Source organism: Erythrolamprus reginae, chromosome 2 (assembly GCF_031021105.1).
Source record: "Erythrolamprus reginae isolate rEryReg1 chromosome 2, rEryReg1.hap1, whole genome shotgun sequence".
In the NCBI taxonomy this organism is placed as follows: domain Eukaryota; kingdom Metazoa; phylum Chordata; class Lepidosauria; order Squamata; family Dipsadidae; genus Erythrolamprus; species Erythrolamprus reginae.
In genome coordinates, this window is record NC_091951.1 from 156,973,284 (window position 1) to 156,991,790 (window position 18,507).

Sequence of the window (18,507 nt, forward strand, 5' to 3'; positions counted from 1 at the left end):
ACTCCAATCTGGCATCTCTACAGCAGTGTTTCCCAACCTTGGCAACTTGAAGATATCTGGACTTCAACTCCCAGAATTCCCCAGCCAGCGAATGCTGGCTGGGGAATTCTGGGAGTTGAAGTCCAGATACCTTCAAGTTGCCAAGGTCGGGAAACACTGCTCTAACAGTCATAGAAAATGCTTGTTAATCTAGTTAATCCAAAACCATGGGAAATAAAACACGATCTACAGCTACACCTACAGAACGACAGATATGGATCTGTCTAATATTATAATCTCTTCCTCGGCCACTCACCGCAGCGCCTGTACAAGGTTGAGATCTGTAAACTCGTGCAGTTCCACAAACGAATGTAACACTTGGATATTGAAATCATCTCTGAGGGAAGGAAACAGAAGAGATTGAAATTCTGGACTATAGCAATTTATTGTTATAGATTACATCACACACAAGTGGCAGAGCTCGACTATAGGTAAGGTCTGTGTTTGCCTAATATTTTATTATTTATTTAATTAATTAGACTTCTATGCCGCCTGATACCTTGGTACTCAGGATGGCTTACAAGTAAAATCCAATAAAAAAGCAATAATAAGAAGTCAATATAAACAGCAAATCCCATTGTAAAACCATTAAATAAGACCCCGTTATAAACCCACTATTATATTATATGCTGAATCCACATAGCTTAGAGTTACTACCCTGGTGGTCCCTGAATCAGAAGGACCTTCCTATATTTCCTTCTTTCTGAGTATATATACAGGGAGTCCTCAACTTACAATTACAACTGAGCACAAAATTTCTGTTGTTAAATGAATTTTGCCCCATTTTATTAACCCTTGTCACCGTTGTTAAGTGAATCACTTCAGCTGTTCAGTTAGTAACATGGTTGTAAAGCGAATCCGGTTTTCCCACTGACTTTCCTTGTGAGAAGGTCGCAAAAGAGGAACATATGACAACCCCCTCCCAAGATCCTGCAACTGCATAATTTTGAGGCAGTTGGTAGGCATCTGAATTTTGATCAGATGACCATGGAGATACGGCAATGGTTGTAAGTGTGAAAAACACTCCTAAATCCCTTTTTTCAGGGTTGATGTAACTTCAAACTGTCACTAAAAAAATGGTTGTAACTCAAGGATTACCCGCACTCTACTGCCGAGTTTAGTCCTTTTTCTAACATTAAGAAGAACAGTGTATGAAGATTAACATACATTCCATTTACTAAGGGGATCCGGTGACATTACCTTTCACCCAGATAGTCTCCAATGGCAGTCTTGTTGAGTCCTTCCCCCTTGTAGAGGAACTGGGCAATGTCCTCACAGGTATTCTTCAAAAGGTCGTTCTCTATGAGGAACTGAATCCCCTGCAAGCCGGGGAAGGGGGGAAAAAAGAAACTCTTCAAACATTTGCTGTGTGAGGGCATAGAAATAAGAACTTGTAACGTCTGCCATGCTATTCCACATGAATTTCTAATTATCCTAATTGATTACATCTATTTCCAGCACAAGGGGCTGTAGGGCATTGGAGGAATCTGAAATCAATATAGCAATGACTTGCTTAAACTCACTTAATGAATTCTGCAGCTGAAGTTAGTTTGAAATTATTTCCTGACTCACTACACATGATTTAGCCCAGAGTCCCTAGGGAGTTGGGCAGCATAAAAAAATCAGGATAGATAGGTAGGTAGGTAGGAAGATAGATAGATAGATAGATAGATAGATAGATAGATAGATAGATAGATAGATAGATTAGATTAGATTAGATTAGATTAGATTAGATTAGATTAGATTAGATTAGATTAGATTAGATTAGATTAGATTAGATTAGATTAGATTAGATTAGATTAGATTAGATTTATTGGATTTATATGCCGCCCCTCTCCGTAGACTGGGGCGGCTCACAACAATGGTAAAAAACAATACATAGTAACAAATCTAATATTTAACCATCTAAATTACAGTTTTAGGTTAAAAAATCCAAAAGAAACCCCAATACAGTGTATATAAAAAACAAGCACACAGAAACTACATGGGGCAAGGGGGAGATGTTTCAATTCCCCCATGCCTGACGGCAGAGGTGGGTTTTAAGGAGTTTCCGAAAGGCAAGGAGGATGGGGGCAATCCTAATCTCTGGGGGGAGCTGGTTCCAGGGGGTTGGAGCCACCACAGAGAAGGCTCTTCCCCTGGGTCCTGCCAGATAGGTAGGTAGGTAGGTAGAAGATAGATAGATAGATAGATAGATAGATAGATAGATAGATAGATAGATAGATAGAGATATAGATAGATAGATAGATAGATAGATAGATAGATAGATAGATAGATAGATAGATAGATAGATAGATAGATAGATAGATAGATAGATAGATAGAGATATAGATAGATAGAGATATAGAGATATAGAGATATAGATAGATAGACAGACAGACAGACAGACAGACAGACAGACAGACAGACAGACAGACAGACAGACAGACAGACAGACAGATAGATAGATATAGATGTCACACTTTCTCCACGATGAAAAGACCTACCTAACAGAAACCCCAGCTGTGTTGGGATTGTGTTAAGCCAGGGCTGTCAAACTCACAGCCCACCATGAGGGCATTGTTAGCATACAGCATGGAAAAGCGGGACTAGAATGCTACGTCAGAGCTAATTTGCATACTGGTATGTGGTCGGTTTTGGTAGTTGGAAGAGAGAGTTCTATTCATTCGTATGCTCTTGGCGAATCTGCATCATAGAGAGCAGATGTAGAGAAAAATATAGTTCTGCTGTCAAGTTTGTCATTTGTGAAAACATAAAACCAGTTCAATGAGAAATAAGAAGTAAGAACACATAAGTTCATATTGGAGTCAGTGTATTTATGTACCCAATCTACATTGTAACACAATTCTGCTATGAAGATACTCTGCTGGGTGAAGTGGAGAAAATCACTTGAAAACATAAATCTCATAGAAAGCCAATAGGCATGCCTTCACCCGGTTTAAGGGGGGGGGAATGGGAAAAAAGTCCCCATATGTCACGTGAGGCTGCTGGGATGAAGCAAGCTTGACATCCCTTTGTTAAAACCAGTTCTGCTTTTAAGAAACAGTCTCACCCTTATTTTTTCCTGGATGGAGAAGGGAAATTGCAGACCTTATTGCTTATTTCCAAAGAATCCTCCAGGGAGGAATTGTTCTGAGAGGTTTAGCAGACAATTTGGGGAAGGAGGGAAAAATAGAGACAAACACCAATGTAAGTCAGGCCCAAACTGATCGCAGCCAATTTGGGATCACATCCTTTAAAGCTGCTGATAACACAGGATTTTTGCCTGATGCACGGTTGCTATTAATACCACACCAAGGAAGCAGCATCATTTACCTTCTTGGGATCCATGTTGAATTTCTTCCTCCCCATTGCCACCTGCTTGTTTCTCTGCATGTTTTTCCTAGGTAACACAAAAAGATTGCTCAGTCTCCTTTGCTACAAACCAGCCTGTGGATACTACTTCTGTAATAACCTCTGCTTGCAATACAGTGAACCTTTTCCTCCATCTTGCATTCTGCACTGCTCAAAACAATAAAGGGAACACTTAAACAATATAATACAGTATAACTCCAAGTAAATCCAACTTCTGTGAAATCAAACTGTCCACTTAGGAAGCAACACTGATTGACAATCAATTTCACCTGCTGTTGTGCCCATTCAACTTTGTACAGAACAAAGTATTCAATGAGAATATTTAATTCATTCAGATCTAAGATTTGTTATTTGAGTGTTTCCTTTATTTCTTTGAGCAATATAACTGAAACCTTAACAGACACATTCTCACCACATGCTGTTCAACACTTGATACTGTGACTCTAATGCTGCTGAAAGGCCTTAGGGCCCAACCTAAAAGCTCTAAACACAAGCAAACTCCTAATTTCTATAATAAGAGGAACATTCACTCTCAAACCTATATTAGGGAATAGAGATAACAAGATCCATTTCTCAGAAAACTGAAGTCAGCAAAACTCTCGGTAATGTCACTGAATATTTTCATGAGAAAATCTCCAAAAAATATTGATTTTTTTTTTAAAAAAACATAAAACATAAATGTCCTGCATATATAAAATGGCATGTTTGTTATTTGGATTAAAAATCTGACGCTGAATTCCTAGGAAATGGAATGTAGGCAATTCAACAGGCAAGGCACTTTTGGTTTTATTTACCAAGGATTTATTGCATTGTTCTATTAGTCACTTAGGTTCTTTATGTAAGACAGGGCTGCCATTTAAAATTTCTAAACAATAATCCTGAATAATTACTAACTAACGTCAAGATTTATTTTTAACAGATTAGAGATTTTGGTAGTGGTTACTTCTGTTGTGGTCCGCCAACGGCCTGCGGAATTGGCAACAGAGTCAGACAACAAGGAGGCTGGGGAGGGACCTGGGCCAGGCCTGGAGTTTGGAGGAGGCCGGTACCAGAGGTAGGGATCCAGCCATGGATGGTTTCATAGATGCCAAGTGTATCGGTGGTTATTGAAACGGATGTCCAAGTGCCGCCTCTATGTTGGTTGAGGCAGGCAGGATTCCCTTAGGTACCATTTGTTGGGGGTCAAAGGAAAGGGAGGGTTTTGCCTTCTCTTTCTGCTCATGATCCCCATGTGGTGGGCCACTGTGTGACACAGAATGCTGGATTCAATGGCCTGATTCAGCATGGCTCTTCTTATGTTCTTAGCCATTGGGGAGGTCTCCCCTGCCTCCAGAACCTCCAGAGTCTGACATGAACGAGGGAGAGGAACAGGAGGATCCTGTTCTCAATTTGAGCATGCACAGAGCTTCCAGAAGGCAAGAACAGTTCAAGAGGAGAAGGACTACTTGAGAGTAAGGCTTGGAGATCATTGGCCCCTCCCTTAAGCTGTGTAGATGGAGAACATGAAAGGGTTCCTTGCAGGAAGCAACTAAGCTCATCTCTAGAACCCGTCATTGCAACTCAAAATTCAATTTTGTCCCTGTTTAAATTTGCCAAGTTTTTCCTGCAAATTGGTCTTTGGCAGTTTGCCAAAGAAGAGCAAGGTTCCTGTGTGTTATCTGCTTTTCCCTGAAAGACTTGTTTTAATTTGTTTGGGCTCTTGTCTGCTTTTCCCTGAAAGACTTTAGTCAGACTTGTTTTACTTTGTTTGGACTTATGAAGACTGCTAATGACAATAATTAGTACAAATAAAAGAGGTTTGTGAGACGCTGTTTGTGCTGTTTTATTTAATCAGGAAGTCTAGATCAGGACAACTCCTTTCTTTCAAACATTCATTCCAAAAATAATGAAAATTTCATCTTCCCACTTCTCCACCAGGACTCACCTCTCTTCCGTGGAGCCCAGATTTTCAATTTCATTTGTGACCTCGGCTATCTCATCTTTCAGACGCTGTAGAGAAGATACAAGGGGGAAAGTCGTGGAATGAGTAATGAAGTGACGCTTTTGATCAACTTAAAGCAGGGAGGAAGTGGTGTTTATTTTTAACCTCAGAATGGAGAACACCTTTTTTAAAAAATTATGCCAGCCTCTTTTTTATTAATGCCAGCTTCACTTTTTCAAATTCATAATTCAGAGCTGGGAATGTCCAGTGGAGGGGTAGGGGGAAGAGAAGAATAGGTTACATTTGCAGAATGTAGAAAAGAATAACCAAATTCACGCTACCACTACAGAACTAACAATCTGACCCTTGTGGCTCCTTTAAAACCAAAGGATATTGTTCCTTCCCTGCCCATCTTCTGCAGCCAAAGTTTAGGCCAGGGTAGCCAAAATGAAGCAAGCGGTTGCTTCTTTCTTGACTATGAAACCAAATAAACCAAATGCAGCTGCGAGAGCAGTCATGGGCTTCCCGAGGTATGCCCATGTTACACCAACACTCCGCAGTCTGCATTGGTTGCTGATCAATTTCCGGTCACAATTCAAAGTGTTGGTTATGATCTATAAAGCCCTTCATGGCATCGGACCAGAATATCTCCAAGACCGCCTTCTGCTGCACGAATCCCAGTAACCAGTTAGGTCCCACAAAGTGGGCCTTCTCTGGGTCCCGTCAACTAAACAATGTCGTTTGGCGGGCCCCAGGGGAAGAGCCTTCTCTGTGGCGGCCCCGACTCTCTGGAACCAGCTCCCCCCAGAGATTAGAACTGCCCCTACCCTCCTTGCCTTTCGTAAACTCCTCAAAACCCACCTTTGTCATCAGGCATGGGGGAACTGAGATATCTCCCCCGGGCCTATACAATTTATGTATGGTATGTTTGTAAGTATGTGTGCTTAATAATGGGTTTTAAAAAATATTTTAAATGGTAAATTATTAGATTTGTTATGAACTGTTTTATTGTGTTGTGAGCCGCCCCGAGTCTACGGAGAGGGGCGGCATACAAATCTAATTAATAATAATAATAATAATAATAATAATAATAATAATAATAATAATTTAAAAAAATCAGGGGTCTCCAACCTTGGCATCTTTAAGACCTGTGGACTTCAACTCCCAGAGTTCTAGCAAGTGAGGAACTCTGGGAGTTGAAGTCCACAAGTCTTGAAGTTGCAAAGAGTGGAGGCCTGCGATTACTAAACCACCAGCGTGCTGGCCTCTCAGCGGAAGGAAGAAGAGGAATCCCTGGGGCTAACACAATTACTGGGCTAATCCCATTAGCAAGTGTCCGGCACATGGCAGTGATTAGGCCCTGCTGCTGTTTTATTTATTGCTGATGGGCTTGAATGAGCATCCGTGCCAAGCAAAGCCCCAAGGAGTAAGTTGCTGCAGGGAACAGGCGGCCCCTGCCAGAGTCAAAAGCAGATCTGTCTGGCTAGTAGACAATGCAATGAGTGGCAGGGGATGCAATAAAGCCACCTTTGAAAATGTACAATTTCTTAAAGGAAAAATGTATTTTTTTTAAAAATGGCCCTATCTTGGTGTGGTAGGGAAGACAAGGGAAAGATGAAGGACAGGGAAGACAGGAGAGAAGGAGATAATAAAATCAGACAACATGCTCCTCACTTCTTTGATGGATTTCACCGACCAGAATGGAGATTGATGTTGGTGTGTGTTGGGAAAGGGAAATAACTTGGGAGCTGTGCTGTGCAATTCAATATCCTGGCCATTTCGCGCCTCCCTCTCCTTAATGTTCAGAGTCATGGCTGCCCACTCATCTGCTATATTACAGCTCAGACTCTCATTGTAAAAACCCTCAGGATTATCTACAGCAGTGGTTCACAACCTTTCTAATGCTGCGACCCTTAATACAGTTCCTCATGTTGTGGTGACCCACAACCATAAGTCTAGCCCCAATTCTCCCAACAGAGCTTTAAGCTGATTGGTAGGAAGGTCAGAGGGACACCCCCAATGTAAACGCCTGATTGGTCGGATTGTAAAAATATGTTCCAAGGTGCCAAAATAGAAGCTTTAGTTCCTAACACCATAGGAAATTTGTCTTTTCCCATGGTCTTAGGTGAACCCTGTGAAATGGTTGTTCAATCCCTAAAGAACTACTTTAGGGAACTACTGACTTAAGGGAAAAAATCCTTTGGGAAATTGAAATCACCAATTTTTAATTAAAAATAAAGAAAACTAGAATAGAATCTCTGGCTCTAAACTACAATGTCTGAGAGTCGGGCTATAATTACTCAGGGTCAAGGTAAAGAAAGAGGCATGGGAAGGCAAGCACGCACATCTTTAAATTTAGCTTATCTTAGCACCGAGTAACAACACAGGAAACAATTAAGTCCCAAAGGGAATAGGGATGAGAAGGCGGAACAACAGTGCCAAGGATTCAGAGTGAGAGAACTGTATCTCGGAACAGGGATTAATTCATCTTGGAAGAGGAATGTGAACATGGTTTTTTTTTAAAAAAAAGTGTTATCTTATGCTACAAATGGGGCACACCAAAACCTATTGATTTGACTACTTCTTCACCTCATAGAAACATAGAAACATAGAAGACTGACGGCAGAAAAAGACCTCTTCTGCAAAAAGCTGTTTATGTGCACTCCAAACTATTGCCACCCTCCATATTATTTTAATTATCAACAACTCTTAAAGATTTCAGGCAGGTGCTCTAGAGCAGTGTTTCCCAACCTTGGCAACTTGAAGATATTTGGACTTCAACTCCCAGAATTCCCCAGCCAGCATTTGCTGGCTGGGGAACTCTGGGAGTTGAAGTCCAAATATCTTCAAGTTGCCAAGGTTGGGAAACACTGCTCTAGAGACACGGCCTTTAACCCGAACTATAGCCTGCCTGAATTGTACTTCTATTCCCCTGCCCTTTCCACACACACCTGTATGTCTGCCAGCAGTTCCTGTTTCCGCCGACGGATGTTCTCCAATTCTTGACACTCCTCAGGGGTCAGGTCGCTTGGCACTGCAAGGTGAAACAGAAAGAGTTATGCTCTAGGTTTGGGGTTGGTCTGGATAGTCTTATGGGTTCCCTCTGTGATTGAAAAATGTGTGTAGCAAAGATTTCTATGAATTCAGCAGTTGCTTGTGTATCAAAGGGATGTAGAAAAGAAAGGACTGGAAAGTACAAAGACTATCAAGAATGCATAAGTGAAGGGTGGAGATTGCTCGATATTTTTTTCTCACTAGAGGAGTGGTTCTCTACCTTTCTAATGCCGTGACCCCTTAATACAGTTCCTCATGTTGTGGTGACCCCCAACCATAAGTCTAGTGCCAATTCTCCCAACAGAGCTTTAAGCGGATTGGCAGGAAGGTCAGAGGGACACCCCCACTGTAAACGACTAATTGGTCAGATTGTAAAAATATGTTCCAAGGTGCCAAGCTTTAGTTCCTAACACCATGGGAAATTTGTTTTTTTCCCATGGTCTTAGGTGACCCCTGTGAAACGGCTATTCAAGCCCTAAAGGGGTCCCGACCCCCAGGTTGAGAACCACTACACTAGAGCAATGGCAGGTATGTTGCATGTCTGTGGTGAATACAGAAATGTTTTCCCATGGCCAAGGATACTAAATTCTGGGTTGAACCCTGGCACCCCCAAAACTTCCCATTTGAAAGACATATATTTAACATTTACTCAGGTTCAGTGGGGAAACACAAATATTACAGTTAGTCTGTTCTCTAATATAGATTTTCTAACATCCCAGGATTGTTGACAGCTTCCCAAAGCAATGGATCCCAGAGAGTCCATACCACCAAAGGGAAAAAGATTCCTAAATACTGTGTATGGAGTTTCCTTATATGGATATTTAATTAATGCGATTTAAAGTAAAAAGAACATACATTTAATTTTTATTCTGCCCCCATTCCTTGGTTGAGTAGGACCTCCTGAAAGTCCCTTGAAAGCCTAAAGCAGAGTTCTTCAATCTTGGCAACTTTAAGACTTGCGGACTTCAACTCCCAGATTCTCCAGCCAGCATAGCTGGATGGAGAATTCTGGGAGTTGAAGTCCACAAGTCTTAAAGTTGCCAAGTTTGAGGACCCCTGACCTAAGGGTAGATCTCTGCCCATAAAGACTGTCCATTCTTGATCAATGTAATGATCCAATCTGTTGTAAGAGAAATGACATACCCCTGACATTATAGGCAGCATAGCTTTCTATCACCAGAATATGCTGTAAAATTTTGGGGTATTCAGTATACAGTATGCCTTTTTGCGCACATTCTAGCCATTTTACTCATCTTTCAACCTTGAGCTTACAAGTTTCCCATACACATCTGGCTGGCCCCACTAAATGCAAGAACACTGAAGTAGAGAGATTGTTTATCTGATCAAGCAAAAATAATATCTTTGGAAAATGAGAAGCAGATCCTGGACGTACAACACAAAATGCCAAAAAGATTTATTGCAAATTTGATTTATTTCTGCTCAACACGCTTCCTTACCGCATTGCCTTCTGGGCATAATCTGGTTTTAACAATAAAATAAAGATTCTTAAGACTTAGCACTACATGACATATTTGCCCTTTGGGAGACATGTTTTGTGATGGGGAACAATCTTAATGGTGATTTGATATGCAAGGAAAATGTTATTTGGTTTTACCGGCAAGCAGAATTCAAGTTCTCTTAGGCTATGACTTTTTCTTCTTCTTGCAAACATAAAATGGCAATATCAGATTGTGCATATTAGGTTAGAGAAGCCTGGATGAGATGACAAGTTTTAAGTGCACACCTTAAACACAGCACAAATGCTACAAATCTGGGCTTTGTAATTCCTGGGGCAAGAATTAGAAGGCATTACTGTATTTTCTAAGGGGGGGGGGAACCATAGACTAGACTAGACTAACAGAGTTGGAAGAGACCTTGGAGGTCTTCTAGTCCAACCCCCTGCTTAGGCAGGAAACCTTATACCACCTCAGATAAATAGTTATCCAATATCTTCTTAAAAACTTCCAGTGTTGGAGCATTCACAACTTTTGGAGGTTTCTAGTTCTAAGTTATTTTTCTTCTGGTTTAGTTTCTACCCATTGCTTCTTTTTCCACACTCAAGTGCTTTGGAGAATAGTTTGCCTCCATCTTCTTGGTGGCAACCCCTGATAATCCATATAAAACCACTGAAAATGGGGAAGTCTCAAGATACATCCAACATTCCTAGAAGAATGACCTGCTCAAGATTCCAAGTGAGAATGCATCTTCTGCCTTAACTCAGGCAGAAAAGTTAGTGTTCCCTGAGATATATGCTTTTTTTTTTACAAAGTGCATGAGTTTTTCTCCGTTCTAACTCTTTTACAAAGCATGTCAGCCTAACATTAGCTCTTGCATCACTCTCTCCTTCCACAAATCTAGATTTATACCAACAGGTTTAGAAAGCTAATCCTAGGAAGGATGGCGGATGGGTCTGTTTTAATATAAATCAGGATGTTGGCAATGGCTTATAGTATTGCAAATAGCCCAAGTCAGCTCCAATTACAAATCATAGATAACATCTGATCCCATTATTCAGAAAAATCCTAGAACAGCTTCAACTTTTCATAGTGAATTAGAATGTGCAGCTGTGCATCAGGTGGTGAATGGCAATCACATGCACACAGCTGTGTCCTATCTTCAGAAGCAGCTTGAGGAATCCCACTGCAATCTTTTGATAGTTAATCTGGTTCACTCTAGAAGCAACACTAAGAGAGTTGTGCACAAGGGCTCCCTGTAGAAAACCTTTGCATCTACTGGCTTTTTGCCCACAGCAAGGACATGTGAAAGAGATCATTTATCTTCCCTATATGCATGAGTCCAGGAAATGAAGTAGGCATGGTGCCTCGAGATTCCTAGGGAAAAATATCAGAACTTTGTTGAGCATCCTATCTATCAAACATGCCCCATATGGAAGAGGCAGAAGGCGATCGCTGGAAAAGCCGGTTCATTCCAGAACTCTGGCCTACATCTGCACAGCGGCATACACAGGCTTTCGCATATGCAGCCAACATCATAAGACAGCCTACAGGTGCCACTAGGGGAGTCCAGGCACATTCTCTTCATTACAGATGCAAGATGCCTTGATTGGGTTTTTCTGCTGATTAAGTTGGCTTGAAATAAGAGACAGGACGGGACTCCTATTAGGATATCAGATGGGAAAGACCAATCGTGGGTAGAGCCAATCAGGAAATATATTGTAGGTTTATCAGTCTATCCGGCTAAATGCTTGTAGTATTGGGTGGCGGGGGAATATAGAAAGCAATGGGGCCATATCCTAATGTAGTGGTGGCAAACCTATGGCACGGGTGTCACAGGTGGCAGGCGGAGCATATTATAACGACACGCAAGCCGTTGCCCTAGCTCAGCTCCAATGTGCATGCGTGGGCCGGCCAGCTGATTTTTGGCTCACACAGAGGCTCTGGGAGGCCGTTTTTGGCTAGCGGAGAGCCTCCAGGAGGGATGGGGGAAGATGTTTTTACCCTCCTCCGGCTCCAGGGAAACCTTTGGATCCTGGGGAGGGCGAAACACAAGCCTACCAGGCCCGCCAGAGGTTGGGAAAGAAATTTCTGGCCTCCAGGGGGCTGGGAAAGCGGTTTTGAATTATAGATGTGGGCACTCACGTGTGCGCAACAACATGTGTGCACGCTCTTCTGGCACCAGAGGAAAAAAAGGTTTGCCATCACTGTCCTAATGGGACGACGGATTTGTAATTAGGAGTGGGAAGTCAAATATCTCCAGTTAAAGCCAATTCAGAGAGCAGAGTTCCTGATACAACAAGGCTTCATTGTGTGACTGTTGGAACAGAGAAGCCAAACAAGGAAAGCGTCTCTTTCTTTGCTTTGTAGTTGGACACGAGGATAGCGGCCTAAAGCCAAGCTTCCTGCAGCCACAGAATATAGAGGAGGATGGTCTTAAAGAGGCAGCACCTTCTCTTCCCATCATAAGGATCAGAGCTGGGACCTTGTTGTTTAGCTTAAATAATTCATGCAGTTCAGATGCTATTATAAGACTGACAGCATTCTTTTTCAAAACGGATTGAGAGCTTTAAAGAATGAGAAATTATGTAAAGTTGCCTCTTCCCTATAACTTTGATCTCATTCCTGGGTGTTACATCAGTCTTTTTATAATAAAAGCTTCTCAACCTGTTTGTAAACCCTCAGAAGAAAGGCAAAGTGTCTTTCCAAGAACCTGGGAAACATTTTTCTTTTTGTGAAAAGAATATTTCTTTTATCTGAGGAGGGTGACAACAGATTCTACACCTTGCTTCATTTAGTCCTTCTGGGATATCAACATTTCCCACTGCCAAGCTGTACTGCTAAAGAGAGGCGATCATCAAGTCAGCAGAGAGGGAAAAGTTCAGGGTCTGCTCTGAAGTTAATAACTGGTTTGCATAACATACAGATGAACACAGAAACATGATGATGTGCCCTATGAAGGTATAAAGCCAGATGTTTCCGTGGTCCTCTTATTAAAGAGAGTAACTGTATAGGACAGGGAAATTGTGCACACATCTGGTTTGTGGTAGTATAAATACAGCTGTCTCCTACAGGTCAAATGAGCAATCATACACCAATAACATTACAACCCTCAATGTCTCAAAACAGTTTCCTTAAAAAGACGAGATAGAACTTTATGGAGATGGTATAGTTTTGGAGGAGACTTTAGGGCAGCGGTGTCAAACTCAAAGCCCACAGGCCAGGGTTCTCAGATCTGGCCCACGGTGCCTCTATCAGCAAAAGTGGGCTTCCAATCTCCGTTTTCAGCTTTGATGGCCTCTTGCAACCTTCTGCCAGTAAAAATGGAGCTCACGACCCTCCCAAGCTGGCCACACCCAACCTGACCACACCCCGGGTCAAACATAACCCTGATGCAGCTCTCAATGAAATCGAGCTTGATACCCCTGCCTTAGAATTTATCTTATCCAGTCTGCTACCTAACACAACAATCCTCTACTAGATGATCCCATTTAGCCTGTTTAATCGCCACCAGCAAAGAAGGTATCCACAGTATCAGACGGTAGTTAATGCAGCACCATTGTTGAACTGTTCTTAATTTTTCCCTATTCTAACCAAACTCTATAGTATTTCTTACAATTCCCACCTCCAAATATTTTTGGAGCAAGAGATCAAATCCAAGCAAATTTGGAATCTGATTTCCCTGTACTTTTCTATACTGACATCTAGACTTACATGTATGCATACTAGTCTACTAGGTCTACTAGTCTAGAAACAGCAAATGACTCAAATTCTATATAGATCAGCAAAGTATATACATAAGAATTTCCAATCAGTTGAGGTTCAGAGAGTGGATTATAGTATTTCTCAAGAAGTAATATTGGTTTTTCTAATATTCTTCAGCAACCCAAAATTCTTAGCATCTCATTTTCTCCTCTCTTTCCATACAGCTCCTAATTAAAGTAAATTCATGCATTTTTAAAACAATTCCCTTCCAAACCCCTTCCAAACAAGTTGCTTAAGTGAAGCCTTATCACCCAATATTGCCTTGGACTGTAATAAAGGCATTTTTCTACAGATTAAATGCATTTATGCCTAGTTCAAATGAAAGCATCCTATGGGTACTCTTTCCTGTTTTTCTTTGTGCCAATATTAAACCAATATATTTTTACAGAAGTGCAGTCTGGGTCTGCAAGAATGGAGCAATCAAGTTCCCATGGATGATAACAGCTTTACTGAGTGTCCAATCTCAAAGGTTGTCCTCTACACTGACTCACAGGGGCGATTGCATGAAATGCTCCATTTTAAGTTTGAAACAGTTCCAATATAATATATATAAAAGCAAGGGGGTAGTGGGGGGAGAGTTATTATTTTGGTCTTTGGTACTCAAAGCAGAGGATAAATTCAAAATGGTTCAAATTTCCAATATCTTGCCTGCCTTCAGTTGGTTCCAAACTTTGATTCTCCCCCGCCCCCCAAAAAAGAATTTCCTTTGCTCTTGGTGATATAATGTCCATCATCCCAGAATTTTAAACTCTTGACAAGCAGCAAGTAACACTGCCATAGACTATAAACTATTGCTTCTTTAGAAAATCTTACACCCAAGTTTTTATCTGTCTACCGGTCAAACTAGCAAACACATCCCTTAACTCAGGTATCTACCTATGTAATTGCAAACCAGTACAATTTGTCCAGAGCATATGATAGACCAGTGATGGCGAACCTATGGCATGGGTGCCACAGGTGGCATGTGGAGCCATATCTGCTGGCACGTGAGCCATCGCCCTAGCTCGGCTCCAATGTGCATGTGTGGGCTAGCCAGCTGATTTTTGGCTCACACAGAGGCTCTGGGAGGGCGTTTTTTGCTTCCAGAGAGCCTGGGGGGGGCATTTTTATCCTCCCACGGCTCCAGGGAAGCCTTTGGAGCCTGGGGAGGGTGAAACACGAGCCTACTGGGCCCACCAGAAGTTGGGGAAAAGGCTGTTTCCAGCCTCCAGAGGGCCTCCGGGGAGTGGCGGAAGCTGCTTTCCCCCTCTCCAGGCATTGAATTATGGGTGTGGGTACTCACACATGCGCAATAGCGCACACACATGCTCTTTTGGCACACAAGGAAAAAATATAATAATAATAATGATAATGATAATAATTTATTAGATTTGTATGCTGCCCCTCCCCTAAGACTCGGAGTGGCTCTGGTTCACCATCACTATCCTAGACACAAACTGTATCGTTCTTCACTTGGGAAGTAGGATGCTTGGCTGCATAGCTAGAGGTAGAACAAGCAGGAAGAGGGAGATTGTGATCCCCTTATACAGAGCGCTGGTGAGACCACATTTGGAATACTGTGTTCAGTTCTGGAGACCTCACCTACAAAAAGATATTGACAAAATTGAACGGGTCCAAAGACGGGCTACAAGAATGGTGGAAGGTCTTAAGCATAAAACATATCAGGAAAGACTTAATGAACTCAATCTGAATAATCTGGAGGACAGAAGGATAAGGGGGGACATGATCGAAACATTTAAATATGTGAAAGGGTTAAATAAGTTTCAGGAGGGAAGTGTTTTTAATAGGAAAGTGAGCACAAGAACAAGGGGGCACAATCTGAAGTTAGTTGGGGGAAAGATCAAAGGCAACATGAGAAAATATTATTTTACTGAAAGAGTAGTAGATCCTTGGAACAAACTTCCAGCAGACGTGGTTGGTAAATCCACAATAACTGAATTTAAACATGCCTGGGATAAACATATATCCATTGTAAGATAAAATACAGGAAATAGTATAAGGGCAGACTAAATGGACCATGAGGTCTTTTTCTGCCGTCAGTCTTCTATGTTTCTAACATTAAGGACCACAAAGGCTCATCTAGGTATGGACACTCTACTTGCATCAGGGAAAAGCCAGTTCCTGAATGCACATTTGAAAGAATGAGATTAGAACACAAGAGAGATCCCCATAAATAAGCCTGCAAAATCCTTAGAACTATAGCCACACTTACCCTGCTGGCCTCTACACTAAGTCCATCAAGAGAGCTATTTCTTCCTTCCCAACACTAAGGAAAATATTAGCATAATACCACCTATGCCAAAATAAAATAAGCTATTGGAAAACTAGAATTACAAACAGTAGGTAGATGTGGAAAGCAAAGCCCACCAACGGCAGGACAGAAGGATATGTGTCCCACCAAGCATTCCTATGACAGAAAGAACAAGCACATGGGACTCCCGTGAATAAGATGACAGACCCAGTGCACTAAATGTAATTTTGACAGCTGGGCCAGCACACAGAAAGGGTGCCGAGCAATAGCAGCTTTTTCCTAAAGCAGAGACAATTTCCCATTTGCACACACACACATGCACACCCTTACCCCAATCAGCTGCCTTGATTTTTCTGCCTGTGACACAGCATCAGTGCACTGGCGGTCCACGTGCTGGGGGAGCCCAGCCTTGTCCAGGCAAAGGGGTTGTTCCTCGTTGGGCCCTCATTCTCTTCCACTGTGCTTCCTGGGTCGGTCGCCCTTCCAGAGACAGAGACTGATGGCTTTGGGACCACCCACTTGCCACTGCACAGAGCCCAAGCGTTAACTCCTGCCTGCCTGAACCGCAGCTAGGACTGTACAAAAATGTAGTGGGGCTCTTGTTAAGACAGCCTCGCTCTTTCTGAAGCAGCCCCAGCCCCTATCCCAGTCTTAAAATCAGGAATACAAGCCACTTCTACCAAATCGGCTTCTCTTCTCTGCTGCTTGCTAGAGTTCAATGCCAGTAAAATCTTTCCAGAATGCAGAGAAAGCTGAGCTACCTTATTTCGCTTAATATCTATTTAGTAAACACTACCGCATCTTGCTAGATCTGTTTGAGGCACAAACACACACACTGCACAATTCTGTTTTTTACCCAAATGGATTGGCAACATTTCCACATTGCTATAAAGCCATACATGAACTTTTGTTCTTCTTGTTAATCAAACCTACAATTGTGGTTGTTCTTTTTATTCAAAACTCACATCACTTTGGCAAACGTTGATTTCTCCTCTATTTTCTGAATGCTCGTGGATATGCCCCAGCTGACTGAAGTATCCTTTACCTTTGATTTTAGGCTGTATGCCCTCTTCCAATATAAATATTTTGTTCCTCTGCCTGCTGTCTCTTTTGCAACAGACTTTTAAAAAGATTTTCGAAAGCTTCCTCTTTTCCTATCTTGGCTTTTAATTGGCTTAAAAGGAGTCACACTGAAGTGATTATTATTTGCTATTGGTATTTGCTATAAATGCTGGTGGTTAAAAAAAGAAAAGTATTTGTGTGCCATGGTCCCTTGCAGCAAAAAAAAAGGCATTTGGCCACCACAGGATTGTCCTGATTAAGTCCTACATCAGGGGTCCGCAAACTTTTTACACAGGGGGCCAGTTCACTGCCCCTCAGACTGTTGGAGGGCTGGGCTATAAAAAAAAACCTATGAACAAATCCCTATGCACACTGCACATACCTTGTTTTAAAGTAAAAAACAAAATGGGAATGTACTATTTAAAGGGGGGGAAGAAGTCTGAAATTCATATATGTTTATGCTTTGTTTTTAATTTTCTTTTGTTAACATCTGATTGTAGGTTTTCTTGGCTTATAGAGAATGTATAAAGAAAGAAGGAAGCACTTTGGCATAATGGTTAATAAGTTAGAAATATAATTGGTGTACTTTTTGAAGGGACATCAAGGAGGGAATTATTTAAAGGAAAATGAATGTAACTGGATGACAAAATTAGAAAAAAAAACTTTTGCAACTTTTTTGATGATTGATATTAGTTAACAAAAAACAGCATTTTATTCATAGAAAATTAGATGGAACACTGTGTTGTGTCACTCACCCGTGGGCCGGATAAATGGCCTCAGCGGGCCGCATGCAGCCCGCGGGCCGTAGTTTGGGGACCGCTGTCCTACATGCTCAGTGATACTATATGTTCTATGAATTTATCTACTTTTTAGGAAAACATTATGGACAAGAGCCAAAAGGAATATCTGTGGCATGTTGGGCTGGGGAGAAATATAGGAAATAAATAGGGAAGATCTTTACCTTTGGATAAAACAAAGCAGCACTCCAATTTAATAGTTTCTAAATGCTTTTTGAATGGAACAATTTTAATTTTATTAAGTTAAATTTCATTTGATTTTAATCAGACTTTACATTTAAATCCTATCTATTTATATCACTGGCCTGTTAACAAGCTATTAAGATGCAATATTGTATTACATTTCTGCGTCTGGCTCTTCTAGGCATTCTGTCAATATACTTATTGACTTCTGCGATCAATATACTTATTGACTTCTCTTTTGCATAAGGAAAGTCTGAAATCCTGTTCAGTGCTGAAAAAGATGTTATGAAACTGCTTTGTTTGGAAGTACATTCCACCAGAGATGAATTTTGTAATTCAGGAAATGTAGTTTAGACCTCATCAAAATTAATTTAAAAGCAGGGATTTGATAACATTGTAGTGATGACAAATCAGGGGTAAAGAACTTCACACTCCAAAAAGGTTCTTATTCTAGGCTGAATGTTTATTATGTGATTATTTGTTCTTGTTTTTAGCTTCAGTATTCTTAAGCTTTATGAATTAAAGAGAAACTTGTAGCTTCCTCACATGGTTTTCATTATAGGAAAATATCATTAGAAATAAGTATCCAAGTCATTTTTTTTTACTTTGGGTTTCTATTTCCTTAAC

General features: G+C 41.3%; 1 protein-coding gene across 3 annotated transcripts in view; it reads right to left on the reverse strand.

Moving 5' to 3' along the window:
• CYTH1 (cytohesin 1) overlaps nucleotides 1-18,507 on the reverse strand; it is a 96,042-nt gene that overhangs the window by 26,392 nt on the left and 51,143 nt on the right. For all 3 annotated transcript variants that reach the window (XM_070740154.1, XM_070740155.1, XM_070740156.1), the window contains exons 2-6: nucleotides 8,266-8,348; nucleotides 5,318-5,382; nucleotides 3,355-3,421; nucleotides 1,240-1,358; nucleotides 296-376 (exon numbers count right to left, since the gene is read on the reverse strand). In XM_070740154.1, the coding sequence (XP_070596255.1) occupies nucleotides 296-376; nucleotides 1,240-1,358; nucleotides 3,355-3,421; nucleotides 5,318-5,382; nucleotides 8,266-8,348 (415 nt within the window). The remainder of the gene's footprint in view (nucleotides 1-295; nucleotides 377-1,239; nucleotides 1,359-3,354; nucleotides 3,422-5,317; nucleotides 5,383-8,265; nucleotides 8,349-18,507) is intronic.